The sequence below is a fragment of the Macaca nemestrina genome, chromosome 17 (genome assembly GCF_043159975.1).
Source record: "Macaca nemestrina isolate mMacNem1 chromosome 17, mMacNem.hap1, whole genome shotgun sequence".
Taxonomy (NCBI): domain Eukaryota; kingdom Metazoa; phylum Chordata; class Mammalia; order Primates; family Cercopithecidae; genus Macaca; species Macaca nemestrina.
The window spans coordinates 44,473,623-44,491,025 of NC_092141.1; the positions used below are offsets into that span (position 1 = coordinate 44,473,623).

The 17,403-nt window shown below is 45.1% G+C and overlaps 1 protein-coding gene, 1 long non-coding RNA gene and 1 pseudogene across 10 annotated transcripts in view; 1 reads left to right on the top strand and 2 right to left on the bottom strand.

Annotated features, from left to right (window-relative positions):
• Window positions 1–8,595, top strand: part of LOC105485121 (uncharacterized) — a 71,804-nt gene extending 63,209 nt beyond the window's left edge. For all 7 annotated transcript variants that reach the window (XR_011615628.1, XR_989355.3, XR_011615629.1 and 4 more), the window contains one exon: window positions 8,366–8,595. This is a non-coding gene — a long non-coding RNA (uncharacterized lncRNA). The remainder of the gene's footprint in view (window positions 1–8,365) is intronic.
• LOC105485116 (leucine-rich repeat-containing protein 37B-like) lies at window positions 559–1,547 on the bottom strand (annotated as a pseudogene).
• On the bottom strand, window positions 1,896–14,616 carry LOC105485117 (RAD52 motif containing 1). Of its 3 annotated transcripts, XM_011747309.3 has the most exons (7): window positions 14,475–14,616; window positions 13,912–14,091; window positions 9,266–9,388; window positions 8,345–8,513; window positions 6,342–6,440; window positions 3,995–4,080; window positions 1,896–2,259 (listed from the first exon to the last, which is right to left on the bottom strand). In XM_011747309.3, the coding sequence occupies exons 1-7, from the start codon at window positions 14,568–14,570 to the stop codon at window positions 2,158–2,160; spliced, it is 855 nt and encodes a 284-aa protein (XP_011745611.1). In that variant the 5' UTR covers window positions 14,571–14,616; the 3' UTR covers window positions 1,896–2,157. The 3 variants fall into 3 exon arrangements, with proteins under 3 accessions (XP_011745611.1, XP_011745614.1, XP_070938850.1); XM_011747312.3 differs by lacking the exon at window positions 13,912–14,091 and having other exon boundaries at window positions 1,933–2,259; window positions 14,475–14,605; XM_071082749.1 differs by lacking the exons at window positions 1,896–2,259; window positions 3,995–4,080 and adding an exon at window positions 4,897–5,117.
• Between the last annotated feature and the right edge of the window lie 2,787 nt (window positions 14,617–17,403).

The window sequence follows — 17,403 nt, forward strand, 5'->3', positions numbered from 1 at the left end:
CTCAGCTGGGGTCTCCTGCTGGGTCTAAGAAGGTTCAGCCTCCCCAGAAAACTCTGAAGGCTGAACTGGCTGCTCCTGCTCACTGGGGGAAGGCTCAGCCTCCATAGGAGGACATGGGAGCTCAGTTGGGGTCTCCTTCTGGGTTGCGGAAGGTTCCACCTCCTCTGGAGGCTGGGTTAGGGCCTCCTGCTGGGCTTGAGAGGATTCTGCCTCCTTGTTAGGCTCTGAAGTTATGGTAATCTTGAAATCGGCAGGTTTACCTGTAATGTTGGGCAAGGTAAAATGAGCTTGATCTTTACCCTGAGGTTGAACTGTCACCTCAAGATTCAGTGGAGTTTGAGCTGCACTCTCCACAGAGACTTGGGAGGCTGAGCTGGGGTCTCCTGCTGAGTCTGGGAACCTCCCCTGGAAACTCAGAAGGCTAGGCTGGCTGCTCCTGTTCACCTGGAGGTGGTTAAGCCTCCACAGGAGGAACTGGAGGTTCAGCTGGATTTCCTTGCTGGGTTACAGACGTTTTCGTCTTCTCAGGGTGGTCTGGTATCTGAGCTGGTGAATTTAACTGGGTTTAGGAAGAGTTCACCTCCTCGGGGTACTCTGGAGGCTGAGCTGCGGCTTGTTCCTGGCTTGATGTAAGTTCCTTACCTGGCTCTTGAATTATCGTAAGCTCCACATCCACAGGTTTAACTGTGACATTGGGCAAGTGTGAGTGCTGAGCTTCGCTCCAACTTTTAATGGAACATTTACCTGATGATGTATTGATGGCTGAGCTACAGTCTCTTCTGAGGCAGGCAGCTGCTGTGCTGGGGCCTCCTGCTGTGTTGAAGAGTGGAGCCCCTTAACGGACTGTGAAGGCAGAGCTGGGGCCTCCTGCTGGGTTGAAGAAGGTTCTACCTCCTCAGGGAGCTGTGGAAGCTGCACTGGGGCTTTTTGCTGGAGTGAAGAGGACTGGATCTGTCCTCTGGATTTTGAGTTTCAGGCTCTAGATGGAATTGAGAGCCCAACTTGCTCAGGGGGCCCTGGAGGCTCATCTGAGTTCACCTGGAGTTCTGGAGGCAGGCTGCCCAGATATAGTATATCCATACTTGAACCTAAATACTCATCCTGTAAAGTTTGTTTCTGACGCTGAGGTTTTGATATAAATCGGTGTGGAGTTCCAACAAAAACCTTAGCAAGCCTCTGATGCTTAGCTAGATCTTTCTTCAGGTTTTTGGGCAAAACACTAATCTTCACTGCTTTTGAATTCTGACTATCTAGAGGTGGAACAAGTATTTCATATGCCTGATGATCTGCAGCCTGATCTAGACCTACAGTTTGAACCTTACTTTTGAGGCAAAGAGGCAGAGCTAGCGTCTGGTTCTGATCCCAGTCTGGCATTGGAACCAACTCTGGGAGCCTTTCTTGCAAGTCAGCTTGTCATTCAGATGCTGGTGTACAGCAGCGAACTTCTCTGGCCCCAGGGGCAGCTCTCCAGCTGGATCCGTGTCCAGGAATGGAACCAAAGTCTCAGTCGGTTCCTGAGGCGAGGCTGACATCTGGGTGGAAGGACCCCAGGTTATCAAAGCCCCCCGGGTCTGTATGGGGGTTGGGGTGGATAAGCGCATGGGGAGATTCCAGGGGGAGATGGCAGGAGCGCCAAGACCAGGGCTCAGTTGGCCTCAGGGGGTCGGAGGTCAGCTGGAGTGGGCCCTGGACCTGGCTGAGCCTCCTGGACTAGTAGCCACAATAGTTGTCACGTGAGGAGGGGCCGTAGGGACCAGAGACGCAGCCCGTATATGACATACGTTGGCGTCCCACGCTGAGCTGGAACCATTATGGCAGCCCAGAGATGCTCGCACACCTAGCAACCTCGCACTCCTAGCAACCACAGCCCCGCCTCCTCCGTTATTTACCATATCTTTATTTAGGCAACCTTTATTAAGTTCCATTCCAGATTTGCTCCTCGTCACCAGGGCGATCTTATCCCACAATCCCGCCCAAGCCTCCCTTCCCTCTCCACCAGAACACCCTTTCCTTCCCCTTCGCCAGGAAAGATTTGGGCGGCCGACCCAGGTGGTCCCAGGACTCCAGCAGCCTACAGTGGTGGGGCGGGGTGGGGTAGCGGCACGGCAGAGCTTCCCAAGGAAGTTAGGTGACCTCGCCTCGGGATATTCAGAAATGCTAGTCAAGTTCTGGGAGCCTGAACTCTTCCTCCTCCAAGCTGAAATCGGAGAGATACTCTTCCTCCTCTTGGCCACACTGCTTCCAGGGAGAGCAATGGACCTGCAAAATGTGCACCAGTTAGGGTGGCAGGCAGAATGCACAGTAGGGTCATTCATTCCAAAATGTTGCCATTGTTGCCAAACTTTTGATATCCTTTGTTGCATGTTTGATAATTCACCACTCTATTAGGTAGGAGCTGCCAGGGAATAAGTGAGGACTCCAAATTTTCTGTAGGAAGGGTTTTGGGAGGTGGGCAATTCAGTCTGGGAGAGAAGTCTGAACTGTCACCCTGCCTTAACACAGCCATTACCCTAGAAATTACAGCGCCACTCTTCAGAGGTCTACCCTGTGTGCACACATGAAGAGGCTTAGGTTGTTAAAGTCAGCATGTTAAATAATTTCCTGAAATGTGACTATAACTAGAACCCAGCTGACTTCCTCCACAGCCATTATTACCTATTGTATTTCTCATTGTCTGGCACCATCACCAGCATGTGAACTCTAAGAAGGTGCTTCATCTTATGCCAGTGCCTAGCATAGGCACATGGTGCAGATTAATGGTTTTACAATGAAAGGGATTCCAAGACTCGCCTCATTTAGGGGTGGATCTATTATTATAATCAGATTTCTGAAATCAGTGCTAACTTTGTCTCACATTTCACAGGAAGCTAGACTTCTTAAAGCTTGAAGTTTCCTTGATGGGTTTTATTTAAATTGAATTGAAATAATTATTTTACAGGGAAAAACTTCAAAACAAAACACTTTGCAACTCTGGGGTGAAAGTTAAATAAAACACTCTAGCCCCAAATTAAGTTCCCACTGAAATAAAACACTTTTGCTCCTTTAAAAAAAAATTCCATATGTAGTAAATAATGACTGTTTTCTTTCAGAGATTAATTTAGAAACTTAATCCCTATTTAAGAGCTTTCATATACAGTCATGCGTTGCTTGCCATGTGAGGAGAAACTTGAGAAATATGTCATTAGGGGATTTCACCCTTGTGCCAACATCATAGCATATACTTCCACAAACCTAAGTGGTATAGCCTACAGCACACCTAGGCTATATGGTATGGCCTATGGCTCCTCGGCTATAAACCTGTACCGTATGTTACTATACGGAATACCGAAGGCAATTGTAACACAATGGTAGGTATTTATGTATGTAAAATGGAAAACATACAGTAAAAATACTGTTTAAAAGATAAAAAATGGTATAGCTGTATAGGGATAGCTCCATTATACTCTTATGGAATCACCATCATATATGTGGTTTACTGTTGACTGAAACATCATTTTGCAGCACATGATTGTAATTGATTTACAGAAAGATCTTCAACAAAATGGTCTACCCAAGATATAAGGAGATATTGAGATCTAGGTAATAAGCCATATTTGAAAGGCATTATAGTTTTCGAAAGCTGTAGCACGATCATTCTTAAGGCCAGTTACTTTTTCCCCATATCTCTGGGATCCTGTTTGAAGAAAGTTCTAAAAAGGCCTATGTTCAAGCAGCCTGGCATCCCTAAATCCTGGGGGAAGACTAACCCCTCTCCTGTGTCCACAACTGTAATAACACTCTGACAGTCCTCAGTTCTGCTCTCCAAACTTCAAATAACGGGTCAGAGTCAAAGGTCAAGACTTCAGGAAAAGCCTCAGAAATACTCTGCACTCAAAAGTAGTATCAGTTTCACATTTTCCTAAGAATGAAACAAATTGTCCTCCAAATTATGCTGCTTGTTTTGAATTATGGTTACATTGGCTATGTTAACCCCTGAGTTTTTATCTCCACATACTTGAATTAAACCGTGTAGTTCTTCTTCGCATCTGACATCTATGATGTCTTCACTGGGTCTGTACTCCACAGCTATTTTACCACTTTCTGAAATAAAGTTAGCGAGGATCAATTCAGAATCTTTTTCATTCTAAAACATCCTGCATATAATGGTAGCACCCCATGAACATTCTTTTGGTTTCTAAAAGCAGAAAATAAGAACATTTTCCTGGAAGTTTCCTTATCTCCTCATCTCACACTTCAGTTTTTTCTTTCTTTCCTTTTTTTTTTGGAAGACACGGTCTTACTCTGTCACCCCGGCTGGAGTGCAGTGGCGTTGTCATAGCTCACTGCAGCCTGGAATTCCTGGGATCAAGTGATCCCCCTGGCTCAGCCTCCAGAGTAGCAGGGACTACAGGTACACACCACTGTGCCCGCCTAATTTTTTTTTAGAGACACGGTCTTGCTTTGTAGCCCAGGCTGGTCTCGAACTCCTGGCTTTAAGTGATCCTCCTGCCTTGGCCTCCCAAAATACTGAGATTACAGGTGTGAGTCACCATGCCTGGCCTCACACCTCAGTTTTTAACATATATATGAAATATCAACCATATTTTGTACAAAGGACATTATGATCTTACAGATAGGAACTAAGGAATAACATAAGCAAAAATACGGAAACCAAAATGTTCAATCATAATACGATGAAATGGTAAGGTATCAGGTGGGGGTCAAAGCAAGTTCAAATTTGGAGTAGAGACCACTGGGCCAGTAGACACTTCACATTAGAAGCAAGGGCCAGGTGTCTGCACCCTGAGAACCAAAATTCATTCCACCAGATGCAATGAACAAAGCTTCTGAGAGAGAGAACATTTGAACATTTTATTGGCAGACACAGGCCCACATATTCTTATAGACAATAGAACTACCTTCAAGGCAAACTAGAGCCATAAGGCTTTTGGTCTAAAAAGTTTTCAGTGTGTGCAAGAGATACCTTTGTATACTAGGGAGAGGTAAACAACCCACACACTTCGTTTGGTTCTTAAAGGTTGTTACTCAGACTTGACAGCTGATGATCAAGGAAGTAAGACTTTCACTAGAAGGGCTGTTGTCCAGGTTGGAAAGCTGAGAGCAATCAGGGCCACCTCCTACAAGCAAATAAAGGTCTGTGGTAACTTAATTAGGATCTCTCAGTCTCTTAAGCCTTTAGGGCTGTGAAGCAGAAGAGCAACTCTGTTCAGGGACTCTTTGCCAATCATCAGGCTTCCTTTGGGCACAGGCTGTAACATTCGTGCCACTGTAGAACTCAATAGGGAATACAAGCAATGCCATTCAATAGCATGACCAATTCCAAGGCTCACAGCAAAGCAGCTGATTGTTGTATAAGAATCATACTTGCGGCCGGGCGCGGTGGCTCAAGCCTGTAATCCCAGCACTTTGGGAGGCCGAGACGGGCGGATCACGAGGTCAGGAGATCGAGACCATCCTGGCTAACACGGTGAAACCCCGTCTCTACTAAAAAATACAAAAAATTAGCCAGGAGCGGTGGTGGGCGCCTGTAGTCCCAGCTACTCGGGAGGCTGAGGCAGGAGAATGGCGTAAACCCGGGAGGCGGAGCTTGCAGTGAGCTGAGATCCGGCCACTGCACTCCAGCCTGGGCGACAGAGCAAGACTCCGTCTCAAAAAAAAAAAAAAAAAAAAAAAGAATCATACTTGCCCAATGTGTCAGTGCCAGAAATGAAAGCTGAAATTGAATTCTCGATTCAGGAAACAAAATCTAATAAACTCCTCGGCACAGAGTTTATTTATTCAGACAGAAATCAACAATGACAATAACAGTTAATATGTCTGCTTATCTTGTAAGTGTAGTTCTGAGTTTTTACATTTGTCATCTCATTTGCTCTTACAATATCCTTCATAAGGCTGACTGAATTACTAACCCCAGTTTGTAGATGAAGAGACTGCAGCTTAGAGCTATTAAGTATTTTCAAATCTCTCTGGCTATAAGACCTAAAATTGCATTAAAAATCTAAGAGACAGAGTTAGGACTCAAATCCATGTGTCCAAAACTTATAATCACTATTCTATATGATAGGCAAGCAATTAAAGAAGACCTGGCTTAAACATTTTCTGTGGGAACTGAGGCAAGTCCTTTCACATCTGTAAACTAGGAACAGTATTTGCTGTCGTTTTTTTTTCCCACAAATGTCACACAGAACAAATTTGAGCCTGTTGCTGTGAAATAATTTAGCAAATGAAAGCATACTATAGAGTGCTTTAGATATCAATATTTTTATCCAATTAACTTTTCAAAATGAGTTTATTTGCCCATTGAAACTGAAGTACTTCTAGGACGATCAAGAGAGTCTTACCTAGAACAACAATCAACAGTTTCTGGAATGCGTCTGACAAAGCCTTCTGAATAGCAAGCTTCTGGGCTGTCTTCCTTTTCATAAGGAACGATAACGGTCCTAAATCCAACCAAAACAAATGGATTTAAGATGCCTATCTGAATGATAATTGCTATATGTTTAAAAACTAAAAATGCACCCATGGTTCTTAGCTCATAACCTTTGTGATTAAGGACAGACGGCACAAGGGTATGGTTGAATGGCTCTGTTATAGGTATATCCTGGCAGGGCCCATTTTTACGCCTCCATCTAGTAGGGAAGTTCCTGAAGTACTAGAAGGGAGATAATAGCCAAGAACCTGGCACATGTCTCACATCACCCAGAGATTTCAAATTGATCAGTTAAGGCAACACTCCTACAGACCCTACCCTCCTGTGCATCAAGGGCTGGAATCACTCATCAAAAAAGGTTTGGTTGGCTGGACATGGTGGCCCATGCCTGTAATCCCAGCACTTGGGGAGGCTGAGGCAGGTGGAGGCCAGGAGTTCAAGAACAGCCTCGTCAATGTGGTGAAACTTGAGGCCAGGAGTTCAAGAACAGCCTGGCGAACACGGTGAAACCCTGTCTCTATTAAAAATGCAAAAATTAGCCAGGTGTGGTGGCACACACCTGTAATCCCAGCTACCTGGGAGTCTGAGGCTTGAACCAGGAAGCAGAGGTTGCAGTGAGCTGAGATCAGGCCACTGCACTCCAGCCTGGGTGACAGAGTGAGACTCTGTGTCTCAAAAAAAAAGGGCTAGGTCCGGTGGCTCATGCCTATAATCCCAGCACTTTGGGAGGCCGAGGTGGGCAGATCACTTGAGGTCAGGAGTTTGAGAGCAGCCTGGGCAACATGGTGAAACCCTGTCTCTAATGAAAACACAACAACAAGAAAATAGCCAGGTGTGGTGGTAGGCACCTGTAATCCCAGCTACTTGGGAGGCTGAGGGAGGAGAAATGCTTGAACCTGGGAGGTGGAGGTTGCAGTGAGCCGAGATCACGCCAGTGCACTTCAGCCTAGGCGACTGAGTGAGGCTCCATGTCAAAAAAGAAAAAACTTTGGTACAGATAATTTGGCTCCTCCCTGGGCATCACCCCCGGGAGCCTACTCCACTCCATTAGCCTACAGCCCTGCCTCTGACTTCAAACCCTAAGCCTGATGGACATGAATACTAAAAAAATACTCAACATTAGTATCAATTGAGTACTCTTTCTAGGTATCTATATTAGACTCTTTTTTGGCTGAAACCCTTTTATGAGTAAAAAAAAAGAACTGAATGTTTACACAAAAGTTTATGTAAATCTTTAGATGATGACCTGGCCTGGTAGCTCATGCCTATAACCCCAGCAACTTGGGATCCTGAGGCAAGAGGATCTCTTGAGGCCAGGAGTTGGAGACCAGGTGGGACAACACAGAAAGACCCCATCTCTAAAAATAATAATAATTAGCCAGGTGTGGTGGTGCATGCCTGTAGTCCTGGCTACTCAGGAGGCTGAGGCAGGAGGATCCCTTGAGCCCAGAAGTTGGAGGTTACAGTGAGCTATGATCATGCTACTGTACTCTAGCCTGGGCAACAGAGCAAGACCCTGCCTCTAAAAAAATAATAAATAGATTTAAAAAAAAACAAAAACTTTAGATGGTTTTGCTGGGATAACCGAGGGCTACAAGAGACACATATTTGAAGAACTATTTTAGCTCGAAGCAAGTTCTTAACCAAAAACTGTAAAAACATTACTTCCTTCTTCCTCCTAAGTTTCTTGGCAGGAAGTCAGCTGTACGATTTTAAATTTAAAGGTTCAATCAGGTATTACCTACAGTAAAACCCTATACTGTAAGACAGAAAAACTCTGCCCAGGACTTCAGTAGCTCAGAGAGGGAAGGGCTTGATATGTATCCGAAAAGATGACTTTCGGAAAGTAAGAAAAAAAGAAAGATCCTTTCCACGCCAAATCCCTACCCTCCTCCACTCCCAATGAAAACAGACCTTCTTCCACCTTATCCACAGGCTTCTCCACCAAGCCAACGCCAGGACTCCTGCAATCATAGGATGGCAACATCACCTCTAAAGCACAGAAGAACTTCAGGCTTTGCTTCGGAAGTGGCACCATGCTATCTTCATTTTCTCTTTCTTCAAGGTCAGAAAGCTCCTGAAGCTGTAAGGATATTTAATGTAAGGTCCTTCCTAGGATCTTAATGTAGGCTTCAAAATGTTTTGTTATTAAAAGTAAAAACTTGGCCGGGTGTGGTGGTTCATGCCTGTAATCCCAGTACTTTGGGAAGCCGAGGTGGGCAGATCACGAGGTCAAGAGATTGAGAGCATCCTGGCCAACATGGTGAAACCCTGTCTCTACTAAAAATACAAAAATTAGCTGGGCATGGTGGCGGGCACCTGTAGTCCCAGCTACTCAGGAGGCTGAGGCAGGAGAATCGCTTGTACCCAGGAGGTAGATTTTGCAGTGAGCCGAGATAGCACCACTGCACTCCAGCCTGACGACAGAGTGAGACCCTGTCTCAAAAAAACAAAACAAAACAAAAAACCAAAAAGCAAACAAACAAACAAAAACAACAACAAAAAAACAACTAAATTCCAGTCATTCAAGCTAACAGTTGAGGTATCCTATGGCTTCAAAATCAAGTTAGATTTGCAAATGAGTTGCTAGATAGAGACAACCATTTTTTATTATATGCCACAAAAACAGTAGAGAAAATTATGGATACCACCATCCAAGTGACTGAGATTATTAATTCTAGGTAGCAGGCCAATTCAGAAATGTCCACTTATCCTTAATGGTAGAGGCCTCTCACATCTCCTCCCTACAATCCAGTTCAATACTTCTGTCTAAAATCTAGGATTTCAATGTTGAAAGGAGAGTGTGGTTAGTGAAAAAAAATCTACAAGGTTTACCTTGATGATCCTTTTGGACCACCCATTGAAACCAAAGTAGTAATTCGCCAGTTCTTGGCATCGGGAACTATTCAGGGCAAGGGCTTGATGTTGAACTGCCTTATGTCTGGTGCCAAGACGAACCTAAAATCATAAGAGATAGACTCATAAATATCACAACCTGCTAGAGATTTTATTATGGATACATCTGAGATTTGTCAATACCAAGTGTGCAAAGAAAAATTGTTTCGGTCTTCCCATTCAGTAGCTCCTGCTTGAGAATATGACCTGAATATAGATAAGATGAACCCACCACCCATCCCCCTCCCCAAGTTACTAAACTCTGTTAAAAGATGAAATACAATCGGGTGCGGTGGCTCACGTTTGTAATCCCAGCACTTTGGGAGGCTGAGGCGGGTGGATCACAAGGTAAGGATATCGAGCCCATCCTGGCTAACATGGTGAAACCCTGTCTCTACTAAAAATACCAAATATTAGCCAGGCATGGTGACATGTGCCTGTAGTCCCAGCTACTCCGGAGGCTGAGGCAGGAGAATGGCTTGAACCTGGGAGGCAGAGCTTGCAGTGAGCCGAGATAGTGCCACTGCACTCTACCCTAAGCGACAGAGTAAGACTCTGTCTCCAAAAAAAAAAAAAAAAAAAAAAGAGGAAATACACATACTTCTACAAATTTTACAAGCAACTGAAACAACTAGAGGTTTATATGCATTTATAAGTTTCTTTGAGAATGCAAATATCTACTGTTAATTCTTAAAATATTTTACCCATTTTTGTGGATTTCTTACATCACAAGTTCTTTCCTATATGTCTATTTCATTTTTAACTCTATTATATTCATAAAATTCAAATGATACAAAGTCAAATTTATTTGTATTAGAAATTAATAAGAATTAACAGTAAAGTTAATTCTTTTTTTTTTTTTTAAGACGGAGTCTTGCTCTGTCGCCCAGGCTAGAGTGCAGTGGCCCGATCTCGGCTCACTGCGAGCTCCGCCTCCTGGGTTCACGCCATTCTCCTGCCTCAGCCTCCCGAGTAGCTGGGACTATGGGTGCTCGCCACCACGCCTGGCTAATTTTTTGTATTTTTTAGTAGAGACGGGGTTTCACCATGTTAGCCAGGATGGTCTCGATCTCCTGACCTCGTGATCTGCCTGCCTTCACCTCCCAAAGTGCTGCGATTACAGGCGTGAGCCACCGCGCCTGGCCGAAGTTAATTCTTTATTGATTTGATTATGCACCTTCCTGTATCACTGGTTTACAAGCTCCGTAAGTCCCAGACGAAACCATAGCTTTTTTCACTTCCAGAACCAAGCACAGTTCTTGGCATATAATAGAGGACAGATGATCTGTCAATTGAATGAATAAAACAATGAGCAAGTAAAAATTGAAATTACTTTCTCCAACTGAAAAGAAGGAGAAATGCCTGTTGGGAAAGAGAAATGAAGACCAATTTTTAAACATTGAGTGCTATTGGCGAGACCGGCCTGTATCATGAGTCACAGTGGAGTCTTTCTGGACAACCAGGAAGCTTCAGAAAAACTCTGAGCCCCTGGGTGGCACAGACAGTTGTCAGCTTGGATAACCTTGCCACAGTTCTTGGCGGCAACCATTTTCCTTCATTTCACAAAAAAACAAAAACAAAAACAAAAACCCACAAAAAACCCTCTTGGCCAGGCGCAGTGGCTCACGCCTGTAATCCTGGCACTTTGGGAGGCTGAGGCGAGCAGATCACTTGAGGTCAGGAGTTCAAGACCAGCCTGGCCAACATGGAGAAATCTTGTCTCTACCAGAAATACAAAAATTAGCTGGGTGTGGTGGTGCATGCCTGTAATCCCAGCTACTCTGGAGGCTGAGGCAGGAGAATCACTTAAACCTGGGAGGCAGAGGCTGCAGTGAGCTAAGATCATGCCATTGCGCTCCAGCCTGGGTGACAGAGCAAGACTCCGTCTCCAAACAAAAGCAAAAACAAAAACCCAAAAAGCAAAAACAAAACCCTCTCAGGTGCCTTAGGCCTTTCCTTGATTTTATTTTAAAACATTATTCTCTTTTCTGTATTTAAAAAGGCAAAAAAACCAGGAACTAAATGTATGAAAATGAAAATGTATGAAAAATGTTCTTTTCTAAAGTAGAAAAGAACACTTAAACTAGATTACAGTGGGGGGTGAGTAGCAACCCAAGGTTTTGGGTTTAGTAAACAAATAAATCTAGTATGAACGCCCTCTCCTCTCACCTAATCTATTGAGTTGTAGAACATATCCTTCATTACTGTCTCAGTGATGGGCTTTATGCTGTGAAATTCTCAAAACCTAAAGCTTATGAAATGGTCTCAATGTCCAAAGAGCACTAAAAACTCATTACTCACAAAATGATACCAAGTAAATGTTTCATAATCTTAGTTGCACCTTTATAATATTTGAGTGGCTATGTGAAATGGTCACAGGTTAGAAACAGACCATAGTTCAAAAGTTAAATAATATCTCACAGGTAATCATTTCAGTCACAGGAAGTGGAACCAGGATTGAAGAGGGTGTTGAACAGGCTAAGAGGGCATTGAACAGGCTACCGAAGTGGGAGTAGTATATCTGGAGTCATTACTGAGCAGAGTTCTCAGATTTGATCAAGGTTAATTCAATGAGGAATGGAATATAGACAGTAATAGGCAGCAACATTAGTAGGAAACAGTCAGATCAAGTAGCCAATTAGGAATTGAAATGGTCCTTGAAAAGGGAAAGGTGACTGAATTGAGGCATACAATGAGATATCATTCTGTGGCTCTGGGAAGGTAAAATTGGTTGGCATGTTAATATGGAATAGGGTTTCTACAATGCTGCTTAAAGAATGTTCCCATCCTCTCAGAACTGAAGGGAGTTCCAAATAGGCAGTTTGTGAGCCATGGTGAGCATGATGATGATGATGATGATGATGATACAGTTTCCTTTATGTAACAGCTGGCAGAAGACTTGGTCACACCCACACATTTTAAATTCACATAAAAGTAAATATATAGGCTGGGCATGGTGGCTCATGCTTGTAATCTCAGCACTTTGGGAGGCCAAGGTGGGTGAACCACCTAAGTTCAGGAGTTTGAGACCAGCCTGACCAACATGGAGAAACTCCGTCTCTACCAAAAACACAAAATCAGCCAGGCATGGTGGTGCATGCCTGTAATCCCTGCTACTTGGGAGGCTGAGGCGGGAGAATCGCTTGAACCCGGGAGGTGGAGGTTGTGGTGAGCTGAGATCATGTCACTGCACTCCAGCCTGGGCAACAAGAGCAGAATTCCGTCTTAAAAAAAAAAAAAAGTAAATATAAATATATGGCTGGGCGTGGTCGCTCACACCTGTAGTCCCAGCACTTTGGGAGGCTGAGGTGGGCGAATCACTTGAGGTCAGGAATTCAAGACCAGACTCACCAACATGGCGAAACCCCATCTCTACTAAAATACAAAAATTAGCCAGGTGTGGTGGCAGGTGCCTGTAGTCCCAGCTACTCAGGAGGTTGAGGCAGGAGAATCGCTTGAACCCGCAAGGCAGAGGTTGCAGTGAGCCGAGATCATGCCACTGCTCTCCAGCCTAGGTGACAAAATAAGACTTCATCTCAAGAAACAAAAATAAAAAATAAATGTAGCTGGGCATGGTGGCTTGTACCTAGCTACTTAAGAGGCTGAGGCAGGAGGACTGCTTGAGGCCAGGATTTAGAGACCAGCCTGGGCAACACAGGGATACTCTGTCTCTAAAAAAATTAAAAAGTAAATAGAAGCAGAAGTCTTCTGGCGAAGATTTCATTCATTCACTCATTGTTTAGAGATAGGGTTTCACTGTGTGGCCCAGGCAGGAGTGCAGTGATGCAATTATTATGACTCATTGCACCCTCAAACCTCTAGGCTCAAGCGATCCTCCCACCTCAGTCTCCCAAGTAGCTGGGACTACAGGTGCATGCCACCATACCTGGCTGATAATTAATTTTTTATTTTTCTTTCTTTCTTTTCTTTTTTTGAGATGGAGTCTCACTCTGTCACCCGTGCTAGAGTGCAGTGGCACAATCTTGGCTCACTGCAGCCTCCACCTCCTGGGTTCAAGTGATTCTCATGCTTCAGCCTCCTGGGTTCAAGCGATTCTCATGCTTCAGCCTCCCGAGTAGCTGGAACTACAGGCGCATGCCAACATGCCTGGCTAGTTTTTGTATTTTTAGTATAGATGGAGTTTTGCTATGTTGCCCAGGCTGATCTCAAACTGCTGGCCTCAAGTGATCCGCCTGCCTCCCTCTTCCAAAGTGCTGGGATTATAGGCATGAGCCACGGTGCCCAGCCTTATCTTTAATTTTTTTTTTTTTTTATAGAGACAGGGTCTCACTTTGCTGCCCAAGCTGAGATTTCTTAAAAAGGGACAGCATAAAATGACATGAGGTTTAGCTCAGCAGGTTTTAGTTCAACCTCAAGTTTCCATAATTCTTTTCAGGAACCTTAAACAAGTCACTCAACCATCTTGAGTTTGAGTTTCTTCATCTAAAAAACCCAGAGAACTGGAAGATTAGTGTGGCAATGCATCTGAAAATATTCCGTAAACCAGAGTGCTAGACAAATGCTAACCTATTATTGAATTCAGCACTTCATCACAGCGGAGCTAGGAATTCCATATTTGGACCCACCTTGACTGGAGATTTCTGAAAAAGCTGCTTCCGGTCGCATGCCTTTTGGGCTCTGCGGGCAGCCCTTGCTGAATAAAACTTAATGACGGCATAGAAACCAGGATGGGCCACTGCAGCATTTGGGAAGACCCGGACTGAATACAGAAGGCCAAACTGGGAAAATGCTGTGAACAGAGAATGCTGTGGGGGTGGTCCCACCCCAAGTAAGTACATGAAATCTCACGCCCAGCAAACAAAACCGCACTTGCCCTCATATTCCCCAAACCCCTCTTCGCGAAGGATGCTATTCAAAACACTTCCCACTTAATCAACAGGTTTTCCTCTTAAATTCCTAAACTTTAAGAAGCACTGGAAGGTAAAACGTGCTGTCGGTGGAGAGATACCTCTCTGGGACTCTTAAAAATCTTTTGGGGGTCGTTTGTTGTCAGTTGGGATCCCTTTTAGAATTAAGAGTCCTTCAGCAGAGGCTGAGGCAGGTAAGGGTCTGAGGCAGGGCTCCGGAACTCCCAGTCAGCGGGTGGGCGGCTTTCTCCATCCCTCCCTCCTTTCTGGCCCCGGCTCACATGCAAAGCCTCGGCCGTAGGTCCGGAGCTCAGTTCCCACACTAGCAAGGTTTTGTCACTCTCGATGGGAACCGCAAAAGGAACCAACTCCGCCATCCTCCCTTCACCGCACCTGCGCGGCTCACCTTCGCCCCAGCAATGCGCCTGCGCAAGGCACGCCCGCGCTTTTTTAAAAAGAGGCGCATGCGAGGGGCGGGGCCGGCTCTCGGATCGCTCCCTCGCCCCTCCTGCCTAGGGCCGGCCTCTGAGTCTGTTCCCCAACTCCAGCCACAGCCCCAAGATCCCTGAGTTCAGAGCTTCCGTTCAAAGCATGTTTAGCGTTCCAAAATGGGCTGACAGGATGGAAGGGTAGGGACATGTTTATAGCAGCCAGCTTCATCTTCACTCCTGAAGGAGATTAGGGTACTAAGTATTAGCACTACCTACTGAGCTTGTGGGAAATAACCATGAAAGATGCAATCTTTTGACTTAAGAGGTTATTTTGTTTTTGTTTTTGTTTTTTTGAGACGGAGTCTCGCTCTGTCGCCCAGGCTGGAGTGCTGTGGCCGGATCTCAGCTCACTGCAAGCTCTGCCTCCCGGGTTTACGCCATTGTCCTGCCTCAGCCTCCCGAGTAGCTGGGACTACAGGCGCCCAGCACCTCGCCCGGCTAGTGTTTTTTGTATTTTTTAGTAGAGACGGGGTTTCACCGTGTTAACCAGGATGGTCTCGATCTCATGACCTCGTGATCCACCAGCCTCGGCCTCCCAAAGTGCTGGGATTACAGGCGTGAGCCACCGTGCCTGGCCGAAGCTGGTGTTTTTTAAAGGATAATTTGGCAGTCAGGGGGCCAGGGAATGGGAAATGCTGACTGGTTGGGTCAAGGATGAAATCAGAGAGAGTCAGAGCTTGTGTTCTTGTGCTGAGTGAATTCCTGGTTGGGGGGCCACAAGAACAGATGAGCAGGTTTGCCCATCTGAGTGGTGCCAGCTGGTCCGTCAGAATAAAGGGTCTGAAAAATACCTAGAACGCCAATTTTAGGTTTTATAATAGTAATGTTGAAAGGAGTTAGTTAGCTTGCCTTACGGAGAGTGGACACAAAGCAAGGGAAGGTCCCTGGAGAGATCCCGGCCCATAGGGTCAGTGCCTTATCCCCACATAACATAAAAAGCAGCCTGGGAAAAAATTCAAGCTACCAGCACTGATAAGGGAACTAGCATAGGTCATTGTGCCTGGAGACATGCCCACGGCTGCACAGATGGAAAAACCTCTGGCCCATTTGGATAAAAGCTTGCACAAACCTTCAGCTCACTCAGATAAAGGAACGAGGCCTGGCATAGAAATGCCTTTGTCCTTTGTATAGTCAGCGGGCTCCCAGGATGAAGTTGCTTCTCCTTTTGTGGGCATGCGCATAGTGGGCTCCGGTGGGTTCCAGTGGGCACTCTGCTTTCCTTTTTGGACTGTCAGTCCAGCCTCTATGAATCATCACTTCGGCCCCTGATAGGTCTCGGGCCAAGTTAAGAAGCATCTAAGAATCATCATTTCAGCTCCTGACTGGTCCTGGGCCAAGGCTCCTGGCCAAGCTGAGTTCTCCAAGACAGCCGGCGGACTAAGCACATTGCTTCCCCTTTCCAATCCCTAAATACCCAGCCTCAGAGGGGACACCCATTCTGGCCCCATTCTCTGCTGGCAGAGAGCTTTCTTCTTTCGCTTATTAAACTTTTGCTGTAACCCCACCTTTGTGTCCCTGCTCCTTAATCATCTTGGAGGTAGGACAAAGAACTCTGGGAGTTATCTCAGACAACTAGAGACTGTTGTATCTTGGTGCATTGCTGAGACTACAACAATGTTTTGAATAGGAGCAACTGGGGAGGTTAGGAATCTTGTGGCCTCTGGCTACATAATTTCTGAGCCATAATTTCTAATCTTGTGGCTAATTTGTTTGTTTTACAAAGGAGATCTGATTCCCAAGCAGGGACATGGTTTGTTTCAGGAAAGGACTATTATCTTTGTTTCAAAGTTAAACAGTAAAAATTCATCCCATAGTTAGTGTGGCCTGTGCCCAGGAATGAGCAAGGGCAGCTTGGAGTTAGAAGCAAAATGGAATCAGTTAGGTCAGATTTGTCATAATTTTTATAAAGTCTGTTTCAGTAACACAAGAAGGAAAGCAAGCAGTTCCTACTACTGTTTATTTTAATCCTAGAATGTCAGAGCCAGAAGAGACCCTGCAGGACAAGTCCCTTGTGGTTTCTGAATAATGATCCTCAGACCCATGCTGTGATAAAGTTTTCACCCCTACTCTACAAAATGAGGACAATCTGGAAAATATAATCAGGTTTTTTATAATTTCATAAAATAAGATAGATTCCACTCCATTCTTCTACAAGTATGACCTCCCTATAATGTTGATAGTAAAAATTGTTTTATGACAAGATGCTAATAGAGGATAGTTGCTTTAATGCTCTTATTTGGACATTAAAATTAAAAATTAGAAATCTCAGCCGGGCCTGGTGGCTCACATCCATAATCCCAGCACTTTGGTAGGCCAAGGCAGGTGGATCACTTGAGGTCAGGAGTTCAAGACCAGCTTGGCCAACATGGTGAAACCCTGTCTCTCCTAAAAATACAAAATAGCTGGGCACGGTGGCTCATGCCTGTAATTCCAGCACTTTGGGAGGCTGAGGTGGGTGGATCACCTGAGGTCAAGAGTTCAAGACCAGCCTGGCCAACATGGTGAAACCCTGTCTCTACTAAAAGTACAAAAATTAGCCCGGTATAGTGGTGGGTGCCTGTAATCCCAGCTACTGGGGAGGTTGAGGCAGGATAATTGCTTGAACCCAGGAGGCAGAGGTTACAGTGAGTGGAGATCATGCCACTGCACTCCAGCCTGGGTGACAGAGTGAGACTTCGTCTCAAAAAAAAAAAAAAAAAAAATTGGCTGGGTGTGATAG